The following is a 24,908-nucleotide window of genomic DNA, read 5'->3' on the forward strand; positions in this document are numbered from 1 at the left end:
AGAGTTATTAACTCTTGGTTGTGCTTTGGAGCCAATAAATGGTGACAAATTTTTCAAGGTTGAAGACGTTTGCAATCTTGTGAATAAATTTTATCTGGAGGATTTCACAGAAGTTGAAAAGAATGATTTACGAACATAATTGTGTCATTATGAGGTTGAGTTATATTGGAACTCAGGTCTAAGAAAATTGTTGACAATCTCTAACCTAAGTAAGTGGTTGGTGGATACTAGGAAAGTGATGGATACTAGGAAAGTGAACACTTATCCATATATATTCCGAATGGTAAAACTTCTATTGACTCTCCCAATTTCTACAACAAGTGTTGAGAGAGCGTTTTCTACAATGAATAGCATCAAGACAACATTTCGCAACAAAATGGAGAATGAATTTTTTTATAGTTACATGCTTATCAACATTGAAAGAGATATTGCGAGGAGCTTTAGTACAACATCGCTCGTTGGTGCATTTTGAGATTTGAAGGAACGACGTGTGTTATTGTGATTATGTGATAGTTATGTCTTTTGCACTTTTTAAAATCGTATTTTTATTATTTACTTTAATTTAATTTTTAATTTGTTACTTTATATAAATATAAAAATATGCATAATTGATGTTATTATTTAAATTTTTGAAATAAACAAATAATAAAGGTAAAATTATATATATAACTTAAAAATGTTAAAAAGATTTAGCCTCTGTTGAGATCTAGTTCTGGCTTCGTCCTGATAAAGTATGATATCTTTAATTTCAGTACATTGATCCAATTTAGATAACTTGAAGCGCTATAAAACCCCAAACCTTGGCTCCAAATTCCTCATCCTATCAATTACTTCTACCTCAGGCAAGAAGCTACTAGGGTTTCACAGCCATGGCATAAAAAAGAGCAGCCTTCCTAGCCCTATTTTTTGCACTCAACATTCTCTTCTTTTCCCTGGTCAGTGCATGTGGTTCCTGTCCTTCCCCTAAGCCTAAGCCAAAACCCACCAAGTGCCCGAGAGATGCCCTTAAACTAGGCGTATGTTCTAATGTGCTGGGTGGTTTTCTCAACGTCACCCTTGGTACCCCTCCTGTTGAGCCATACTGCTCCCTGATCCAATGTCTCGCTGATCTCAAGGCTGCCGTTTGCCTTAAAACCCTATAAAATGTAAATCACATAATAAATTTATTTTAAAATTATATTAACCAACTTTTTAAATGTATGCAATTTAGTCCATTTTTATATTAATATCAGCTTCACATTTTATAATTAATTCAATTTCATCCCTCATCAATGTGTGTTGTTTAATTTATTCAATTTTTTATTTCCAATTTCATGTTTGTTCAATTTGGTACTTTATATACATATATAAACTATAAATTATAAGTATATATATATATATAGTATAAAATATATAATATAAAGTATTAAAGTATATAATATAAAGTAATAAAGTGTTTGGATATAAGTATTAAAGTATATAAATATAAGTATTAAATATAAAGTATATTAATTATCATAATAAATATATTTTTATTATAACATTTAAAAATTAATCTTATTAATTAGTATGATTTATTATAAACTCAAAATCTCACAATTTCTTTAAAATCTTATATTTCATCAATATTAATATATAAGTCACGTAAATGTCAAGTCAGGTAAATATCATATCAGATCAATAACAAGTCGGATCATTTACAGGTCAGGTTTATAACATGTCAGATTGAAAACAGGTCGGGTAATACCAGTTATTTACCAGGTCAATCTCGGGTTCAGGTTCATATTAGTCGGATGCAGGTTGGGTTCAAGTATCATATTTTCGGTTCAATTCGGGCTCAAGTCATTCTCAGGTCCTTCTCAGGTCATTCTCAGGTCGGGTGTAGGTCGGGTTCATATCCACAATTTTCAGGTCTAACTCGGGTTCAGGTCAAGACCAATTCTGACTCGAGTCGATTTCAGATCGCCAAGTTAATTTTGGCAGGTGGGATCAGCTTTTAACACCCCTATTAAAAGGGAAACGTCTATAAAACAAAATGAAAAGCATAATTGAGCTGGTTGTTCATCTCCTCGCACCAACTCAAAAGGAAGCCATTAAGTCGACGTTGACGGGATAAGTTCAGGTAAAATAGAGCCTAAAAGAGCCTGGTGACCTTCGAAGAAAATTAAAAAGGATCAATCCACCGTCTGTCCTCCGCCACCTTCATCTCGACACATTCTGGTGCTTCCTCCACCAAGAAGATATCATCTGAGTCAAGATTGGGAACCGCGGCCATGTAGTGAGCCATCGTGTTTCCTTTCATGGGAATGAAGCTGAACGAACATGCAAAGAAAGATTATGCCCGTCATTGTATCTCCCAAATCAGCGCGCTAATTTCAGAAAAATTAGGGGATCTGAAGTTGAGCTTCTCTATTATCTGAGGTAATCTAGAAACTCTCCTTTGACAAGCACCCATTATAAAGCCTTAATTGTTTTGAATAACAATACCTGACCAGAATGTTTTTATGATTGAGAGAATCGTGCATCATAGTTTACTTTTACCGCCGGAGCAATGAGGGGTTTCCAACGAGACTGGACAGGTCGAGATGGACCCCGAAGTCTCGAGTTGGCCGAGGAGAAATCTGAGCATTGAGATTGAACCAGAGCCACAATGTCTTCCGCCTTCAAAAACAACCCCTTAGTAATGTTTATTTCTTACACACCAAAATGCCCAAATAAAAGTCACAATCTCAGCATGTTTAATAATGGGATAAAATTAAAATAACCACTCTAACCATTCTATCAGAGAAACATTAACAATATTAGGAGGCCAATTATAATTTAAACAAACCCACACTAACGAGGCAAGAGCACTGTAACACCCCAATTTAGGGGTTAAAAATAAAGAAATTATAAAGTGGTGGATTTAATTTGATATTTTGAAAGAAATAGTTGGTTAAATTGAAAAAGTTTAAAGTTTGCAAACCGCTTAAAGAAGTGTAAGAAATTCAGTGGCTAAACCTATGATTTACCCATTTTTATTTTGGATAGAATTATAAATCTCTCCCCGTATGTTTTCTGGAGAAATTTTTCCAGATTTTCCTCTTCATCAACCTCTCTTTGAACTCCGATCTACTCGCCGTCCGACCTCCGATCGACGAGCCGAAACCACCATCGTGTTCGTTGTCAACCGAGGAACAAAACCCCTTAAACTTTTCGTCGTGAATCGTCGTCGTTCATCGTTAATTTCAGTCGGAAGTATCGTCGGTAATAACTCGATTTTAGTTGGTTTTTCATCGATTCACGACGATCGGGTCATCCGTTTACGACACCTCCCGCACCATCGTGTTCCTTATGCCATTCCGAGTCCACCGGTGTCCTCCCTTTTCTACGGCGGCGGCGGCGCGTGTGGAGGTGAAGCGGTCAAAGTTTTTGATTCGTTGAAATCGAGCTCTCCGCCGTTCAAAAATTTGAACCGAACTTTGTAAGTATCTCGAAATCGCTCAAAATAATTTTTAGAAATTTTTCCGGGAATTTAGCATTGTTCACGCGCCGCCACTGCGCGTGTGGAAAGAAAAATGACCGGTTTTGTAACCCATTTGACCGATTTGACCGGTCACGACCCGACCCGACCCGTTGACCGTTGATCGGCGTTGACCAATGTTGACCAAAACTTTGACTGGCTTTGACCGGGCATTAAACGACATTTGACTTTGACCGAGTATATCTATCCTGACATCTTTCGACGTTCCAAATCCAATTCCGCAATTCGTTTTTCGAAATTCGAACCCGAAGGCCTCGAAATTACCGGTCAAATCCGTTGACTTTGATTTTGACCGAAAATTCCAAATTTCCGAAAAGTCATATTTTATACTTTCGACGTCCTGAATCCGAATTCGAAGTCTGTTTTGCCAAATTCGAACCCAGTAAGTTGTCGTTCACTGATTTATCACCCGATTCTATCCGTTTATCGCAATTAAACTCCGTTTCTGATATAATTTATGTTGATATGTATCTGAGGAATTATTGGAAGTTGAATTGAAGATCAAAGGCGTTCGAATGTAATTTTTTATGGTTGATCAGTATTGCACGGAAATCGAGGTAATACTTTACTACCTCTTTATGCTTTATGGAACATGTTTATATTGATAAATGCATGAACAAGATAATGTTGGTCACTTTCGTGGAGTTGAATAATTTATACACTCGATATGATGTGGTAGAAATTCTGTAACTGATTACGGGTCGAATGACTAATATAAGAGATTGAGGAATTGTTAGATTAAATTACAAATTTGTGATTAGTGATAAAGAAATCAGCCATGTATTTGCAACTTATAATTTATTTCATCAAATGTTAAATGTTAAAGGTACTTGGATGAGAAATTATGAGAATACTCCGGTAGGGTAAAATTACGAAAATACCCTTATGTTATAAAAAGACAAGATTTGAATATGGAAGTTAGATAAAAGGATTTTACAGACATATTGATCTAATAAAAATATTGATGTGCATAAGAAATGTTAGTTTTATTTGGAAATTATGGATAATCGGTTTTAATCCTATGAGAGTTTGTGAAGGATACTAGAAGTTTGTTAAGAGAACCGTTTCAAGATCAGAGAGTATTCAAGAAAGCAATTAATCATTGGATCTCTAAATTATATTATTTTCGTTAAGAGCTAATATCGAAATTATATGGTTAAGAAATTATGGAAATGCCCTTAAGAGGTAGAATAATCTGAGTTGACTCTGAATGAGAAAATACTCAGGGGATTCGTACTTAACTCGATTAAGTACGGATTTAATTGTTAAGATCCTGACTTAGTGCAGGAAAATTCGTGATATTCCGTTTGTAAAATCTGAGAAGACACTTGACCCGTAAATATTCGAATAATGAGTAAATACTTGAAGAATAATTTATCGGGGGTATTCTGCTGTCAGAATTGTTCGAAAGGACTGAAGTAAATGATAAGATTGAATTAAATAATAAGACCGGATGGCAGGAAAAGATTGAAATACCGTAGATCTGTAAAATGACCAAAATACCCCTGTAATGGAAATGACCCAAGAATACCACCAAGCTCAAGAATGATTGGATATCTTCGAGCTCTGAAATAAATGGAATAAAAATGAATACCAAAATTACCAAAATACCCTTATGGCCTATATTAAGTAAATGTCTTTGATTAATTAAGGAATCCAAGTAAGCATAGGTATTGGACTACCTTTAAAGGTAATGGGAAATAGTTTAAGTGAGTAGATCAACCCTAAAGCTATGTCAATACCTGAATGGCATAGATATTACTGGAACATGTATTCGTCTTCTCAAGTTTGGCTCGATGATAAATTTTGGAAGTATTCAGCTCAGCTCTAGATCGTATTCAGTACTAAGAATTGGACGTTTGTTCGACAAATCAACCACAAAGACCAATTGAATGGAATGGAAGTACAACATGTATCTGAAATTCAGGAACGTTTGAATTACTCTGGAAAATCCTGAAGTAACTGGAATGGACATGACTGCTAAATGAACTAGGTAACCTCAATGACTGAGGATTTAAATAAGTGATTTGGATAAGTCTGGAAACTATGATGAGTTTATGTAGTTTACAATTACAATGTGTTATGAACAAATTAATCAAGTACGTCAGCATTCCATGATATTGTGGAAACGTGGAAATGAAATAAAGACATTGGAAGATTTATTCAGCGATGATTCTGAAAATGGTCTACGGACAAGAATTTGTGGTATTAAAGAGTAAATACCTTAGAAGGAAAATGAATTGACTAGTCGACATAGATTTTTAAGGTTCTGAATCTTTGTTCTCAAGTTGTTCGATTATTCGATCAATTGACATGGATGTATAGGATTCTGAATACCCTTCTGATTACGTACGGCTTCTGAAAACTGTCCGAATAAGATAATATCCTGATAATTCACATTCTGAATAACTGATTATTCTGTCAGTTAATGAACTCTTCCAATAGTGATTCTAAATTCCAACATTCTATCGACATACTGAAGAACTGTGTTTCTCTGCCTGATACAGTACCTCTAAATAATACCTGTAAACTCTGGCGTGTTTCCTACTCACATGAATATTTTATCTGATTTTCGATTTGAATTCTGATCTGATACTTGACATGGATTCTGATCTGATATCTGACATGGATTCTGATCTGATACTTGACTTGGATTCTGATCTGTTACTTAACCTGATTTCTTATATGATACTTGACCTGATTTCGCAGGTTCCTCGGCTTTGTGCTCAGGGCCTTATATGATGTGTTGGGTTGGGTGTATGGTTCTGGGGAACCTACATATTATGATGTGTTGGGATGGGGGTATATATATATATATATGTTTTAAAAAGATCTGAAAAGTTACATGGTTTTTGGGAACACACTAGTAACCTATTCTGATCTCCTGAACTCAGTCATCCGAAATATTTGTCTGAACTGAAAGTTCATTGTCCGTTACTATCTGAAATATCAGTAGAATCTCTGCTCATCATAAAAATCTATAAATGTTCGGAAATAATAATGATATGTATGTTTATATGTATCTGCACGTTCTTCAGCATTATCTGGTAGTTCTGTATTACTGAGCTTTTCGAAGCTCACTCTATTACTCACCTTTTCAGGTTAAAAGAATTGTACCAGTGCATCTATCGACTTCAGTAAGGGAGTTTTTTCGGCGTTGTTGCAGAGTATGGTACATGTGATTAGGGGGCATGTAATTGTATTTTGATTTATATACGAGTCTGGAAATCTGTTTTATTTTTAAATAGTGACAACTGATTTTATTAGTTTACATATAATTTAAAAAGTTTTAAATTTTCCGCTATTTTTACAGTGGGTCGCTCCGATGGCCCAAATGTAACACCCCAGATCGGATCTAGTTACCCTTATCGGTCTGTGGGGGTTACAAGCACAATCACGAGCAATATGGCTGCCTGACTCCACTACATCATCACTATTTGAGCACATTGGGTGCATGATACGTTTGTTAAATAAATTACGCTTAGACGGGATGTAATTACACGCGGATTTCTAAACATGAATCTTTATTTTTCATTGACACGAGCAAGCCTAAATTTTGCTAAAAACGACTTTATCTTGTTGTGAGACTACAACCCCATCCAATAACAAATGATATCCAGTACGAACGGTGTACAGTCCCGATTTCTCACCTCCCCAAACCCGACAATCTTCTTGGGGAAACTGAGAAAGTGGAATTCTAGCAATCAAATCTACATCCTCAGCATTGAACATCTCAGCAACCATATCAAGGTTCTAAGCTCTCGAATTGGTGTCAATCAAGTCTGCCACCTGACCAATCGTTTCATTCCTAGCCGAAGCAACCAATTTTGGAGGATTTACCGGTTACGCTAAATCATTCTAGATTGAGATGGAGGTGCCCATCCCAACCTTCCACCTCATCCCTTTCAAAAGAAGACCCTTAGCACACCAAATACTACGTCAAATGTGGACGAGGCAGCTCCAACGCTAGAACTCAAGAAGTCCCCCGTCGGATAATACTTTGCACGGTAAAGACGATCGAAAAACGAAGTAGGATAAATAAGAAGCCACCAACCATATTTTGCCAACAAAGCGATGTTAAACTTTGCTAGATATCGAAACCCAAACCACAATTTTCTTTTGACTGCCAAAGGGCATTCCAAGAACACCAGTGAATTCCCCTTTTGTTCTCTAACTTTTGGCAAAAGAAGTTGGCCATTATACTTTTTAATTCCAAACAAAGGGTCTAAGGGAGAAGCAAGTAGTTCATAGAGAATAAAGGAATAGCTTGGAGCACGAACTTGATAAGGACCTCCTTGAGAAAAAGCCTTCACGGACCAATTCCTTATATGGCTTCGAAAATTATCAAACAAATGTACAAAAGCCCCCTTCTTATTTCTTTCAACTATTGAAGGAAGACCAAGGTATTTCTCAGGATTTTTTTCGTTTGATACCTCTAGAATTTGACGCACATCGCTTCTATTTGTATCTAGCATATTTAAACTGAAAATAAATCCTCGACTTATCCAAATTAATGGCTTAACCCAAGCTATCACTACAAACTCAAAGAATTTCCTTAATCTGGAGTGCTACTTGAGCATTTGCTTCCCCAAAGATGAGGTTGTCGTCCGCAAAGAGGAGGTGAGAAATAAAAAGACGATGCTCTATTAATCTCAACTCCCTTGAGGTCCCTCGAAAAAAGGGCTTTCCATAAAAGCACATAAAGACCCTCAGTTCAAATGAAAAAAAGATACGGACTTAGTGGGTCACCTTGTCTAAGCCCCTTTTTTGGAGAAAATTGTTCACCTGTAACCCCATTGAGAACAATTGAATAAGATACTGTTGAAACACAGTTCTTAATGTGGTCAATCCACTCCTAAGCGAACCTCATCTTTTCCATGACAGGCCAAATAAAATGCCACTCCACTTGATCATAAGCTTTGCTCATATCGAGTTTCAAAGTAAAATAATCTTTACGTCCATCTCGCATCTCCAAGAAACTATCCATCACTTCATAAGTTATCCGTTATTAAATGGCCCGGTACAAAGGCGCTTTGGGCTTCATCAATGCAAACATCAAGAGATTATCTTTAACAAAACATTGCATAGATTGATGGGTCTAAATTGGCTTAGCCTCTTTGGGTCTTCAACTTTCAGAATAAGCACTATATACGTCTGGTTTATTGTCTTCATATCAAAATGTCCACTCAAAATCCTAATGCAGAACCCGGAAATCTCCAGTTTTATCACATGCAAAAAATGTTGGTAAAATAACGCTCCAAGATCATCCTCTCCCAAGGCTTTTAACAGGAACATTGATTTAACATCGTTTGTAACCTCGTAAAAAAACTCCTTAAGCAAAGAGGCATTCATACTGCCAGTAACACATAGTGTTATACCATCCAAAACCGTATGATCCATAATAGAAAAGTTTGACATAAATAAAAGCTGAAAATACTCATTTGCGAGCGATCGTATTCCCAACTCACTATCAACACGGTCTCCATTATCATCCTCAAGACAATCAATTTTATTTCTTTGTTTTCTATGCGAAGAGAACCTATGTAAATAAATTGTATTATTATCTCCATTTTTCAAGCAATTAGCCCTCCCCCTTTGTTCCCAATACAACTCCTTTTTATCCACTTTCAAATTTAGACGAAACTTGACATCCACAATTTCACCTAGAGTTTCATCTGATGAGGCAAGCTCCATTAAATCGGCTACATGCTTTCTCAGATCATCTGTAGTTAATCGGTTCATTCGACAAGTATTTTTAAACCATGCATCCAAACCACGACAGACATGGTTTAACTTATCAGGGACCAGACCAAGCGCTTCCGACCACAACCAAATAACCTTTCCCTTCTAGGAATCTTCCAATAACCACGATGCCTCAAACTTGAAGTGTCATCTTCGTTGTTGCAAGTCCATAGCCCTCATATTGAGCAATAAAGGGCAATGGTCAGAAACGCTATGAAGCATGTGATGAAGAGAATAATTGGAAAACGACTACATCCAGGCATTATTTGTGAGACCCCTATCAAGTCGCTCCCTAATATTAGTTTCCTCACGTCGACTTCTCTCCCAAGTAAACTAGGACCCCGTAAAGCCAATGTCAACCAATTCACATTTCTCAATTACTATATAGAAATCACTCATTTGTCTTTCACTACGCACCGAACCCCCTTGTTTCTCCAACGAAAACATGATTTTATTGAAATCACATAAGTCACAAAAGATCAATTCCATCACTTAAACGTCGCAGGAGATCCCCCTCACGGCAATGACCTTATTTTGGAGCATCATAGAAACTTGTACATCTCCATCATTTACCATCTTCAGCATCCGAAATCACTACGTCAATGGGAGAAAGAAATGCAGATCTCAGAACAACATCAATACCTCTTTTCCAGTCCAAACTAAAACCCCGAGTCCCTAGGTGCTCTACCTCAATACCATTCAAAACCCCCCCAAGACTTACGAACCTTCTCCATTTGCGAATTATGTAGTTTCATCTTCATAAAGGAAACTACATAAGGATTTACGTCTCTCAACAAATTTCGGAGACGACGAATAGTCTGCGGCATCCCCAATCCCCAAGCGTTCCAACTTAGGAGTTTCATTGCATCCAGCTAGCCTGCGGACACAGGCTTGCCAATATCTCAATATTTCTTGACACATTCTCAACTTGCACCTTTGGAGCTGCTGGAATATTCTGTTATCGCTTCACTTTGTCCTTTTTATGCAAATGATTTGTTTCCTCTACCGAAGTCATAATAATATCAGATTCGTCAACTTGTGCTATACTTCCTCCCATCTGTTTAAAAGTACGTTCAACCCACACTTTTGTCTGATCTACTACCTCCTTCTTACCATTATTCAGGTCTATAGCCACACCCTTCAAAATTTGTGAAGGGACGTCTTCCATGCAATCCTCACCCAACCATCAACTCGCTAGATTGCCCCGTCTCGGCGGAGGAGCTTTCAGCGACACATTCCATTGAGGAACCAGGTGACCTTCGTCTCGAAGTATAAGAATTGGGCAAAATTTCTCACCACGTCCCAATTTACCACACAAAAAACAATAAATTTCAATTTTTCATATTGGAAAGTGGCATAAGTAAACATACTATTCGGCAAGGCTAATTTCTTTTTTCCTCTTCAGCGGCTTCCTAGTGTCAATGCCAACCCGAATATCCCATCGAGACAGTAATATCATACTCAATTAAGCTTCCAATAAAATTGTTGAATTGTTGCACAACATGCTCTGAAATATAGACAATAGGCAGATCATTAATAAGGACCCAATAATCCACAACATCCAGCACCACCAATCAAGGATCTTCACCTGGTTTTAGATGATACAAAATTTGTAGGTACGAATTAAAGTACCAAGGAGCTTCCGATACAATCATGTCAACGTCAACCTCATGATAAAGCCGAAACATATAGCGATCCTCCCTTAAAATCAATGATAGAGATGCCTCCAATCAGGTGCCATACATTTTCCAGAGTAACTCGCATCGCTTGAAAATTAATTGCTCATACTGTTAAAAATGCCCCACCAAACAGAAGTCAAATGAGATTTGAGAAGACCTATTTGGGGTTGGGAAATTAAAAACATCTTTCTCCCCTTTCCTAAATTAAGGTTCTCCATGACACGCTAAATATCACTCATAAGGGGCCCTGAAAAAAGAAAAAATAAACACCTAATCAAAACTAGCAAAGCTAGAGAACTGAGCCAAATCCAGAAAACTACTCCCGACGGCAGAGAAAGAACTACTAACAAGCAGAGGAAAAACCTTAGCACAAAGGGTTTTATACCAACTTTAATATCATATAAATTTAAACTATAATAAAAATATAAAATATAATTATAATAAAATTATATTTTATATAACTCACTATTAATATTTTTAATATAAAAATCATGAATTTTCTTAATTTTAAAATAATTAAAATAAAATTTTAAAAGTAATAAATTATTTTTAAGGATATTAGTGTTAAATTACAAAAATAAAATGTAAATATATAATTGAGTGGAACCCATGCATTAGCAAGGGTAAAATTATAATTTGTTTCAAAACGCAAAGTTAAAAATGAAAAATCTATAAAAACTTTTGCCGTTGGTTTGAAACCATCATTTTCACGATAATTTCTTTTAGTCTTTTACCTATTTGACATTGATTTTGCGGTCAAAACTCTTTTTTAAGATAAAAATGCTTTTATAAATCATTGCTAAATGGACCTTTAAAAGCTATGATTTCTAGTCTTTTCATTTTTAAATCTGTGTTTGAAATTAAATTATAAGTTTACCTAACTAATGCATGGGTTTCACTCAATTATATATTTACATTTTATTTTAATAAATTAATAATAATATCCTTCAAAATGTAATTTATTACTTTTAATAATTTACTTTATTTATTTAAAAATAAATATAATTTATATATTAAAATATTAATAGTGGGTTATATAAAATATATTTTTATTATAATTATATATTTATAAGTATTTAATATTTTTGTTATAGTTTAAATTGATATGATTCAAATATAAATGTAAAATAATTTAAATGCTATATTTTTATTTATAACATAATGTATATAATATAGATTTTATATTTTCAAATTTATTTTTTAACAGTAGTCTCAAACAATTAAATTTTTATCTACACTTTTTTACAATACTTTTAAAAATTCGTTTCTACATTACTTTTAAACATCATTTTTCAAAAACTATGTCAAGCTGACCCTTAATCATACGGGTGTATTTTATCATCTAACATGGAAAATTATAGAATGAATGTAAAATTGGTATCCATAGCTAATTTTATAGGGTAAAATTTATAAATGAACATTAAACTATATCAAAATGATCATTTTAGACATCAAATTTTCAAAAGTTATATAATGGACATTAAACTTTAGATTTTTTGTTATAAAATGGGCAAAACATCACTATCTATTATTAAAAAGGTTATGAGGCATGTTAAATTGATAGAAAATATCTCATTTGACCCTTTAATTATAACTAATTTTATATTTGACTGTTAATTTTAATTAAAATAATTTTTTTCATATTCGTTCAATTGAAAATACAATTGGTATAAATAAATTAAATATTATTTTTAGTGTTATATAATAAAAAAATTGAATTTATACCATATAAATTATTTAATACATTATTAAAAGTTAAGAATTGTTTCGATTATTTTTTATTTAAGTTTGGATGCATTTTTCTTATTAATGTGATAATGTAATTTTCTAGATGTATTTTTAAAAAATTGTATCTAAACTTCTTAAATAAAAGTCAAATGCTTAAATTACATTGTTTATGTAACACCCTATTCCAATCTGACTCGAAGTCCAAATGATTAGAATGTCACATAGAACCACCTAAGTGGCTAACCATTTTTTTAAAAAAAATATTTGGCCAATTTAAAATTCAACCATAATATAAAGTACCCAGAGCATAATACATTTACAAGTATTTAAAAATATGGGGAGCTCCCAACAACGATCTCTAAATACATAAGTACAAAAGTAGAGTTTACGATTCAAATAATTACAAGGGTCTATGACAGTACATGTCCACTAAATACTCGAGACATACTCTGATAGGCGATCAAGTTTGAAAATCCTGAAACCTGACGAAGAGCTCCTCTGATGGCACCTAAGAACCTGCGCACATAAACACATTCCATATGTTGAGCTATCAAACTCAATACCACACAAATAACCCAACTATATTACATGCATCCAACATATGAGCATGCTACAAGAATGGTTATGAACAATTGTATGTAGTACAACCATAGTAAGCATAATGGTTATGAACAATTGTATGTAGTAACACAACAACCATAGTAACCGTAGGGTCACATAACATCATTGTCTCCCTCCAATCCGAGCTAAGTCTGAGTCACAAAACATCAGAAACTCACTCGGTTAGTCTACTCCTCTAGAGCTCGGGATTTACCTAGGTCACCTATCATTGGCATAACATCCAACTAGAAATTTAAAGTGCAAAAGCACTAGATATACCAAATAATTCTTTACTCAACTATACCAACATCGTACACAAGTAACTCGGGTGTCCTCAGTGTTTCCCGATCATCAAGCAAGGCATAAGTCTTATGGAATCTTACCTCATTAAGATCTTATGATAACACACAATTCATTAAGGTATTCCACTTATAAGCTTATTTGAAGGTTTCTGTTGGGATTTAAGAAGGTCGATTGAACAACCAAAAATGTTGTCAAGAAGGGGTGAATTGGCTTTTTGAGAATTTTAGGGAGTAAGGAAAATTAAAGAGATAGAAAAATTGTGTATAAGGACTTATAGTGGTTAAACTCCCTCAATGAAGTCTATATCTACTACCTAAGCTCCTCACTTAGGATTTTCCAACAAATTCACTAATTTGTTCTTTCTTTTTCAAGGATAAAGAGATAATCTTTACAAACTTCCTAGTTTTTCAAAGGCATAGCTAGAACCAAAACCCTTTACAAAAGGAATAAGAATGTAAACAAGAAAACCTCACAAAGGTAGGTGTTTATAAAAGTAAGCTCACTAAAACACTAATATTTACAAGAGAAATGAAATAAAGAGTGAAAGGTTTCTCTTGTGTTTGATTGCTTGGATATGTGTTCTAACCCTTCTTCAAGTGTCCTCAACTTGTTTTTATATGTTGGAATGTGTTTGTGACCGTTTCTAGCCGTTGGGGATGATTTGGGGCTGTTGGGGATGTAATTTCGTGTAAAATAAAACTTCCCAGAACAGAGGGTATCGGTACTCCCACAGGGCGTATCGGTACTACCTTTGTTATTTTTAAATAAAACTAGTCATTACTACCCATTGGGCTTGACAGTTTCGATACTAAGCCTATGGTATCGATACTACTTTGTAAAGTAGTATCAATACCACTTTGGGTATCGGTACCTATTTTGTATTCTGGAATTTGAGCCTTTTGGATAAACACTAGTAATATCGATACTACCTAGAAAGTATCGATACTTATCTTACCTTTAGTATCAGTACTACATGAACAATATCAGTATTATTCATATAGTATCGATACTGTAAGAACAATATCGGTACTACATACGTGAAAAATTATGTTTGCTCAAATTCTAGTTTATTGGACTTTGAATTATTTTTGAAAACTTTGAATAAATTCAATCAAGTCCAAAAACATTTTGCCTTAATTTGTTATATCAAAATATTAGAAAACATGGTTCAGCAGTTTCCCTCATCGAACCCCTTGGTACTATTTCAAATCCAAGCTAAGATTATCGCCCAAACATTCACGATGGTATTGATACTCCTCCTTGGGTATCGGTACCCCCTCATATGGCATCGATACTTCCCTGAGTACCAATATCAAATTTACATTCGATGTTTAAAAAAATATATCTCAGTATCGATACTCCCATGAGATTATTGATATTCTTCCTCTTGGGTATAGATACTCCATTGAGTAGCGATACCAAAATTGCCTTCGATATTTTGAAAAATACCTTGGTATCGATACCCCTATGGGGAGTAACGATACTCTAGCCTCGATATCGATACTCCATACCAAAATTGTTTTCGATGTTTCTAATCAAGACCCCAATTATCGATACTAGGCCCTAAGTATCGATACCACCTGAGTAATATCAATACTCCTTGATGGGTTATTGATACTCTCCTCATAAACCTTTTTGAAGTTTTCCTTTACACTACCGATAGTACCAGTAATGTTATTACGATACCAATACCCTCTTCCCAGAAAACTCTATTTCACTTGTCTAATCATTCCTAAAGTGTCCCCAAAGGCTCCTAGTGGTGTTTAAAGCTTATTTAGTACTTAAGGAACATGAAAGGTCAATACTTTACACATGAATAACAAAACTACACATGATCTACAGGCAGAAAATTAATATTAGAAATGTGTTACCTTACACCTAGGAGTTGTAGGGTTACCTTCATGCTCACCCAATTACTTCTTTCTCCTTACCTTCACTTTTGAGCTTTATCCCACTTCTCTTACTCGAAGGCTTAAAAAGAGTGAAAACATGACTCTCGACTCATTTGGATCACCCAAGAGCTCTCTAATCCCAAGACCCTTCTAAAACCCCACCCAAGGTTTTCCATTTCCAAAACTTAAAATAAAGAGCTTGAGAGGAAGCTAGAGAGGTGAAGATCGCCTTTCATGCTCAAATTAAAAAGACCCCTTTTAAGCTTTGATGGGCTCAAGCCTAAACTATAACAAGCCAAATTTTAACACAATACTTCTAAATGGTATCTTGGCCTAATTTAAAATCCACTCGATTTACCCGAAATTATGAACCCAAAAATTGTGGCTTTACGGTTTAATAAAACTGGTTACATTGTTTGATAAATCAATTTTTGGATCTTGGAAATTATAAATTTTTAATTTTACGAATACAATAACAAATTAATAAATAATTAGTTATAAAATAATTTATGAATGATTTTTTTCATAAAATTTTGATTTTATTTTTAAAAATAATTATTTTCATATATTTTTAAAAAAATCTAATTTTCTAACTTATTTTCAAATCATTATTTAAAAATATTAAAAATATCAAAAATGAAATTTTAGTTATAATTAAGGGGTTTAAAATATGTTTCCTATCAAAAATGCCTTATAATATACGATTTTAACCATTTTTTTTTGGATTTGCCAAAATGACCAACTAATTCGTAACGCGATCTCCGGTATCGCATTTGTTTCTTAAATGAATTTTCTCTAAAAAGATAGTATTCGCGCGGACGTGTCGAAGACACGTATTACCACGACCACGACCACGACCACGACCACGACCACGACCAACGACCACGACCACGACCCCGACCCCGACCACAACCCCGACCCGACCCGACCCGAGACGAGACGGACGGCGGCTGCGGCGGCGCGCGAGAGTCCCCCTTGTTCTCTATCACTCAACAAGGAAGTGGGAAAGCCAAGCCTTAAATACCATTCCCAATAGTGTTTCCAATACTATGTGGGATTGAGCATTACCAATACTTGTTCCCAATACTATGTGGGATTGAACCTTAAATAGTGATATTATTTTTGAATGTTTTGCTTAAAATTGCAATAATCGCGATTGATTGTAGATTGACATTTAATTATGACATATTTAATCGTATAATACTAATGCAATTGGTTGCTGATTCAGTTGTTTTAAGGTGCATGATTGTTAATTGTTTCCTGAATAATCACATTGTATTGGAAACAAGTGTTGGTAATGCTCAGTCCCACATAGTATTGGAAACACTATTGAGAATGGTATTTAAGGCTTGGCTTTCCCACTTCCTTGTTGAGTGATAGAGAACAAGGGGGACTCTCGCGCGCCGCCGCCACCGCCGTCTCGTCTCGTCTCGTGGTCGTGGTCGTGGTCGTGGTAATACGTGTCTTCGACACGTCCGCGCGAATACTATCCTTTTAGAGAAAATTCTTAAGAAACAAATGCAATACAACCAGTCGTTGCGATTTTGGACTATCGCAATGCGATAGTCCAAGTTCGCATTACGATAGTCGACTATCGCATTGCGATTTACATATTCACATTGCGATAGTCCAAGTTCGCGTTGCGAATCTGGAAACTGATTTGCGATACCGGAGATCGCGTTGCGAATTATCGATCGCATTGCGATTCAGTTGGTCATTTTCGCAAATCCAAAAAAAGTTGATTAAAATTGTATATTATAAGTCATTTTTTGTCAATGAGGTTATTTTCTCTTTTAATAATCTCTTAAATTTAATATTTATTTTATAATTTTTAAAAATGTAACGACAAATAAAATTATTTAAATAATATTTCTTTTAATTACCGAGAATGAACGGAACTAAGGGGAGGGCAAGGAGACCCTTGGCCCCCGCTAATTATAATTTAATTATTATTTAATATAGAAAAAGTATATATATTTAAAAAAATAAAGAAAATTTTATCAAGTCCCCTCAATTTAAAAATTATATTTAGAAAAAATAAAAAATATTTTAACCGACTATAATAAATTCCTAATTTCATTCTTATTACCGAGTCTGATTGATAAGTTTAAATAAAATAAGGAGAGGTTTTTAAGGACACAATAAAACAAGGAAAGGGTTTTAAGAACCCTCCTGTGGGTATTGAAACCCAAAACGGTCAGTTTCGAAACCCTTATATCCATTATTGAAACCCAAAACGGAATTTAGGCATTAAAATTTTGCTTTTGAACCCCCTTCATCGATTTCGACACCATGTCAGAAAATTGGAAAATTACACTTGGAAACCTCCCAACCCATTAAAAATGATCCTCAAGTCATGTGCAACCACAAGATACAATTGTTCAGCACTGGGAACTCATTTAAAACATGTGTGGACTACCATACTTTCTGAGTCTTAAACTCAATGGTTAATCATAAAACACGCTTTAAAAGCCAATAAACTCAAATGACATTTAGGTTATGATTTCACCGTTATTCTTTATAAGAATCGATCGAATTAAGTCAAGTCAAAAATTTTCAAGTTATTCGAGTTAACAAATCTTATTTTATAACTCGAAGTTGACTTGAAATTTTTTTAGTCGAGTCAAATTTCTAAATTTTGAGTCGGATCGAGTCAAATTTATAAAATTTAAGTTGGGTTGAGTCGAGTTAAATTTTTGAGTTCATTTTTAAATTTAATTATAAACATTTATAATATTATGATATTATTTTATTCCAATTTAAATATTTTTATAGTCATATACAATATATATATATATATATATATATATATATATATATATTTTATATTTTTCATGTGATATACATATATTATACTAAGTCAAAAAACATATTTAGTCCATCTGTCATGTCATTATCCACGTCACCTGTCACTGTGGACTGCCACATCACATGTCACTGTGGACTGTCACATCATCACTATAGATCATCAAATCAGAACCCTAAAGTGTCTCATTAGCATCGTAATGGTCAACGATGGAAACCGTCCGTCAAAAGACCACATTGAGTGTAAAAAAATGTCGAAGGCCACAATGATTTTTCTAAACAAATGCAGGGACCTCAAGTATGCTTTTTCCTATAATTTATAAGTTATGTGTTTATTTATTTTACTAATCATTATTAACGTATTATTTTATATTAGTAGCATTTACCAAAAATAAATATGCAAGTAGTTAATAAAATTCAAGAGATTTGGTTTTAAAAAACTTTGTTAACAAAACCTATTACTTTATGTGTCCAACTTTTTTCTGTTTCCGGTAACAAAATATTTGACCAAACTTAGTTAACATTCACCAAACCGTTAAACGTGAAGTTCATTTATGTTATTTTATTTATTAAACAGACAAACATGAATAAGATTTTATGTTTGTTTAATTAAATGAACGAACAAGAACACATCTCGTTCTTTCATTTACGTTCGTGAACTCAGTAATTCGTTTGTTTATGTCCGTTTATGTTTGTTCATTTATGTTCGTTTATTTATGTCCGTGTATATTCGTTTATGTTCGTTTATTTATGTTAATTCATTTATGTTTTTGTAAGTTCGTTCTTTTATATTCAGCTCAATCTCCATGCCCATTTAAAATATTAAGATCCAATCATTAATATTTTAAAACCCAAATAATTTTAAACTCAAATCAATTAAAGAAAATATAAACCATACACATTTGAAACCCAAATAATTTTAACTCTGAAATTGTAAGTTGTATTAATGAATAATGAAGTTGTAAGTTATATTAATGAATAATGAATTTTATGTGGTTATTGTTGTGGTTTACATTCGTTTATTGTATTCAATTATATTCATTTGTTATGTTTGTGCAAGCTCTTTTATATTCATTTATTGTGTTCATTTGCATTCATTCGTTTATATTCATTTACGTTCATTTATTGTATTCATTTATGTTCGTTTATGTTTGTTTGTATTCGTTTATCATTCAAATGAACGAACAAGCTACATTCCTTAACGCGAACACAAACAAGAAATTTTGCGTTCGTTAATGTTCATGTTCTTCATTTATTAAACGAACGAACATGAACATACCACATGTTCGTTCGGTTCATTTACCGGCCTACAAAATATAGATAGCTAGAGATATCCTGTAACTTGTTACCTGACCAAGTGGTTTTTCCTTCTTTTTTAACCTTTTCATAGCTCTCTCCCTAGAAGTTCCCATGATCAAGTTTGTGGGCAAACGCTTCTAACTAATCAACACATGATTTCAGAGGAAACAGAAAGCAATTTCACCTTGTTTGCCATTTATTCTGAAACATGAAAATCGGCAAACTGTTCTGCTTGGTGAAAATTTAAGTACAACTATACGGATGATCTTTACGAACATCATAATCTCATGTCTCCCAAGACGACATGATGAAGTGGCCATGCACATTTGTTCAAAATGTTTGTTTCAGCAAAAAGCCCACAAGTTTACATTATTTTATCGCTGGGTTCCAAAAGTAAATGAAACACATGAAAGAACACAACGACACCATACGACTTTCTCGTACGAGTCAACCTATGGTTCTCCACCAAGCTCCACCCGTAGGTTGTCATATGGATAAACCTTAGGTGCCTAGTTAACAGTAGGAGAAAAAAATAAATCAGCATAAGTATCAAAATATGTAGCTAGCAACACAACTTTAAGAGTATAACAAACTAATTAATCCTATCAAGCAACGATAATTTTAAATCAAATTTAAGAAATGTAGAACAAATACACTTCTGTCTACAGACATTTGTGGATATGGAGGACACCTTACAAAACGCAGGTTGATGTCTCAGTAACAAAAGAAATTAAAATCCATATATGAAATAGAAAGATATAAATCTTCTAAAACAGAGACCACTCAACCAGATGCAGGCATTATTGATTAAAATTTTATCTGCCATATCTCAAGACCACAATTGGAGTATTATGAAAACAAAATATCTATTTGCCGGTTGGAGCAGAGAGCTTATGTTTGGCTGTTTTGTACTCACTATCCTAAAAGCGAAGGCATATCCACAGATTGTAATTATCATTTACAAACAATCCATTTGAGATATCTAAGGTGACATGGTAGTGCTCTTTCATCCCTCAAGTACAGGGATGAAGGGAAACTATCCTGCAAGTGCAAGTGCCTTTTGCGAACCCCAAAACATATTGTCAACTTTGCTAACTGAACATTTAATGAATATAAAACTCCAGCTAGTGGAACAGTAAGCCAGACAACCAAAGTAGTCCCCATTCCAAGGCAAGGGCTCATCTAAAAAATTCAATGTTAAACAGGAAACGCCATTTCTGGTTATGTTTCCCGATTCATTATAAAGGGAATCAAGAACCAAAGAAACGGATCTTACATCATGACCTTGAGCAATGTTCTTTCTTAGAGCTATAAAAGGTTGCTGAGAGCGGCCTAGAATCCTGAGTCCTAGACAAACAAATATCTTCAATTTTTAGTTATGACATGTATAGTCTACATAATTCAGATATCAGATCCCCAATTCTATGATCACCGCTGACTGGAGCATGGCATCAATTTTTCTTAGCAGACAACCAGCGTGAAATTAAGGTGCCATGGCATCTGATTCAATCAATAATATCCAACATTTCTACTTTTTCGAAATTTGAAGGATACCCAAAACACCACAAGCTACAAAATACAAATTACTATCACATGAAGAAATTCACGGGCTACAAAGAAAACTAAACTGAGCCAAGGCAAAATCAGAGTTTCTTTCTTATACTTACAAATGGAATTTTAGAGGCTTTATCATTCCACCAAGCTAATATTCCCAACGATGCAAAGAAGCTCAAACCTCCACACATCCAAGCCAATGCCTCGTACTATTCTCAGCAAATAAATAATAAAATGAAACATAAGAATAAGCAAGGGATATGAGAACAAAATCTCAATTTTTGCAAATAGTCCAAAATCACACTAGGAAAAATTTCCTACCTTTCCGACAGTATCAGCGATTCGATCTATGCAAGGTTCTGGGAAGGCGGTTCCATTGTCCCAAATTAGCTCGTCATTAACCGGAAGCTGAAGCGTAAAAAAAAAGTAAAAATATTTTAGGGTTTTCAGTTAATTGGTTGAATATAACCGATGAATTAATCGGAGGACTTATAGATTGATCAAAAGCTTACAGGCTTGTCCGGCACGATGTGTTTGCCAACAGGGAGACCCATGCCGGAACGAAGGCGGAGAGAGGAAGCAGCTGAGCGCGAAACGATGCCGTTTCCGCCCATGATCTTTGACGCTACGTTACTCAATCGTCCTGCCATTTTTACTCTTCTTCCTTCGCTTTCTTGAAACCAAACAGAAGTTATGAATTTGGTAAATTGATGTGTTGTGAGGTGGAGTCTTGATAACACTCAAAACAACAGGCCCATCAATGGGATAGAGAATTGAATCCAATACCCAATAGGCTTGTCAATATCGACCCATTTACTGAGAAGAATTTTAAGAAGTATTATTATTATTAAATATTCTGACTGAATTTAATTTAAAAAGTGAATTCATCTAATTCAGTTTTAAAAATGAATTTAAGATACCAGCGATTTGGTTCTAGTTTGTATTTCTCAACTTATTTTATTCCAAGAAAAAAATTATTGAAGGCACTAAAATTATGTATAAACTGCAACTAATTAAATTTGATTTGTTGAAAATAATTACCACCCACTCATGTATATATACATATACGGACAGAAGATTTTATAACACGATAAAAAATTTAAATTTTTATAATTTTATGGGTGAACCTAAATTTATAAAATTTTAGGAACGAAAATAAATTTTTAATAAAAAAACAGATAGAAAAAATCTAAAATATATAATAATTTAAAATTTGTAGTGATAATTGTCTCACCCCCTCCCTCGATCTATCTCTCTATATATTTATAAATTTTGATTTTAAATTTTCGTTATGCTAAGCCTTTCTAAAGTAAAATTATGTGGTATGTAGGGTAAATATTTAATTCTCATATATCTATAATTTACAGTATTTATATAATATATAAATCTATATCGTCGGATGTCCCGAAGGGACAAATCTATAATCTATATCTATATTTATATAAGTATATTTTGAAAGAAATTTTTAGACATGCATAAATAAAAATTTTATAACATTAAATTTAAATTACTACAGTAATATACAAATTAAAATTAGTAATTTTCAGTTGTTGAATATTATATTTCTAGTACTAGTAGCTTATCATTGGAGTGGACTTAGGGAGAGAAACTAGAGACAATAAGGTAGGGTAAGAAAAATTGAATTTTTCGCTTTGATTCAACTTGAATTGATTTTGAGTTGTAATTTCATTAACTCGACTTAAATCGAAAAAAAAATCAAATTCAAATCAAGTTATAAAATAAAACTCGAATAGTAACTTAAATAACTCAAATTTTTAGTAATTAACAGATTGATTTTCAAGTTTAAGTCGAATCATTTGACTCTACACGATATATGTATATCACTATATCATATATGAAAAAATATGAATAAATATACATGCATTGTATATGATTATAGAGAACCATTTAAATTGGATTCAAATAGTACTATAATATTATAAATATTTATAATTAAATTTAAATGTAATCTCGAATAAACCAACTCGACTAAGTTCGAAAAATTTTCAAGACAAATTCAAGTTATAAAATATAACTCGTCAACTCAAATAATTTAAAAAATTTATTTTGATTCGACTTAAACCGATCTAACGTTCACTAGTAAGGATTTGAGGGTGGAAAAGTACACTATGAAGTTGGAGAGAGAAAGAGAGGAAGAGGGCAAGAGAGAGAGAGAGAGTGGAAATACTCACGTGCGTCAGTCTTAATATACGAATAAAAAAATGCGTTATTGGTTTTGTTATTGTTTAAATAACAAAATCGGTAAAAAATGACCACAAACGTTATTAGACACTACTAGTTTTGTTATTATTGGGCGTTTTACCAAATTTGGAAAAAATGGCCGGAAACATTATTAGGTGCTACCAGTTTTATTATTGTTGGACACTTTTATCGGAAATGTTAAAAAAAATGATGTTTTAGGTAAAAATAACAATATTTTCGATCATTTTTTACCAATTTTATTATTTAAATAATAACAAAATCGATAATTTTTTTTAGCTGTATATTAAGATGCCGCACTGTAGAATTTTCCGGGAAGAATCAGAATTATGGTAAGGATTTGTGAGAAGAATGTTCGTGAGGTTTTGTGAAGAAAAAGTAATTTAAAATTTAAACTTTTTTATTTTTAATTATAATTAAACATTAATAAAAATATATTATTGTTATATATTAATAAAATAAGTCACATAATGTTTTTTTAGAAAATGGAGGGTGATAAAAAAATTTAGTATATAAATTTAATTATTAAATTTAAAAAAAATTCGTTTAGTGACCAAATTAAGATTAGGAAGAAAGTTGAGTAATAAATTTAGAAAATGAGAATTATGAAGGATTTGTCACAAGAACGTCCGTAAATTTTGGGAAGAAAGAGAAAGATATTGAGGAGTCGTTTGATTCACGGAATCTAATATTACATTTGGAAATAACATTACTAAATGTAACATTACTATGAGAATATTGTATTACTTTGTTTGGTTTGTTTAGTACGAGTGCAACATTATAGTATTTGGTTAGAAGAATATAGGATTACTTGAATGCATATTTTACTAAATTATCTTTGAGATATATATTTTTTTTTAAATTAAATTTTAATATTAAATTATAAATATTTGAATAAAATTTCATAGAGATATTTTAATCGTTATATTATCTAACTTTTGAGAAAAAAATACATTTATAATTAGTATATTAAACTTGTTTTTTTAAATAATTTTCAAAAGCATCATATTTATATATATAAATTATAATATAATATAAAAATAATAATATTATAATTTTGAGTGGATAAAGATATTATTTTTTAATTTATAAGATCTATTTTTAATAACTTAAAGTTAGATATTATTTTAAATAATTAAAATTTTACAATCATATTATTTTTCACCTCATAAAATTATAAAAATAATATATTGAATATTAAAAAATAATTTTAAATGCTCATATTTATTAATATTTTGCTAAATTAGACTCTTTGTATATTATTATTATATTTATAATTTTGAGTAAAGTATAAAAAATAAGAATTGAAAAGGATCATTATAAAAAGAATTCATTAATCTAGGAATATTTTTGTCGAAAGCGGTGGGAATGATCTAATACCTAAGAATTTGAAGATAATGACATTCCTACCATTTTAACCAAAAAAATACTACTATTGGGAAAAGATTACTCCCTAGTAATAATATTTTTGGTGAACCAAATGTGAAAATACAATTCTTGGTAATATTCTTTTCCGCGAACCAAAAGCCCCCTTGAGGTTTAAAATTTTGGAATTAGAGATTTAGAGTAAAATTTAAAATTTTA

General features: G+C 33.0%; 2 protein-coding genes across 2 annotated transcripts; both read right to left on the minus strand.

Moving 5' to 3' along the window:
• Nucleotides 1–7,407: 7,407 nt before the first annotated feature.
• Nucleotides 7,408–7,977, minus strand: LOC120199350. The gene has a single exon (XM_039200461.1). The coding sequence runs from the start codon at nt 7,975–7,977 to the stop codon at nt 7,408–7,410; it is 570 nt and encodes a 189-aa protein (XP_039056392.1).
• An 11,790-nt stretch (nt 7,978–19,767) lies between these two features.
• Nucleotides 19,768–21,796, minus strand: LOC120199340 (NADH dehydrogenase [ubiquinone] 1 beta subcomplex subunit 8, mitochondrial-like). The gene is made up of 4 exons (XM_039200452.1): nt 21,617–21,796; nt 21,426–21,512; nt 21,218–21,313; nt 19,768–20,059 (listed from the first exon to the last, which is right to left on the minus strand). Exons 1-4 carry the CDS (start codon nt 21,752–21,754, stop codon nt 20,003–20,005), a joined length of 378 nt encoding a protein of 125 aa, XP_039056383.1. The 5' UTR covers nt 21,755–21,796; the 3' UTR covers nt 19,768–20,002.
• Between the last annotated feature and the right edge of the window lie 3,112 nt (nt 21,797–24,908).

This window comes from Hibiscus syriacus, unplaced genomic scaffold, assembly GCF_006381635.1.
Source record: "Hibiscus syriacus cultivar Baekdansim isolate YM2019G1 unplaced genomic scaffold, ASM638163v2 tig00005411_pilon, whole genome shotgun sequence".
NCBI lineage: Eukaryota > Viridiplantae > Streptophyta > Magnoliopsida > Malvales > Malvaceae > Hibiscus > Hibiscus syriacus.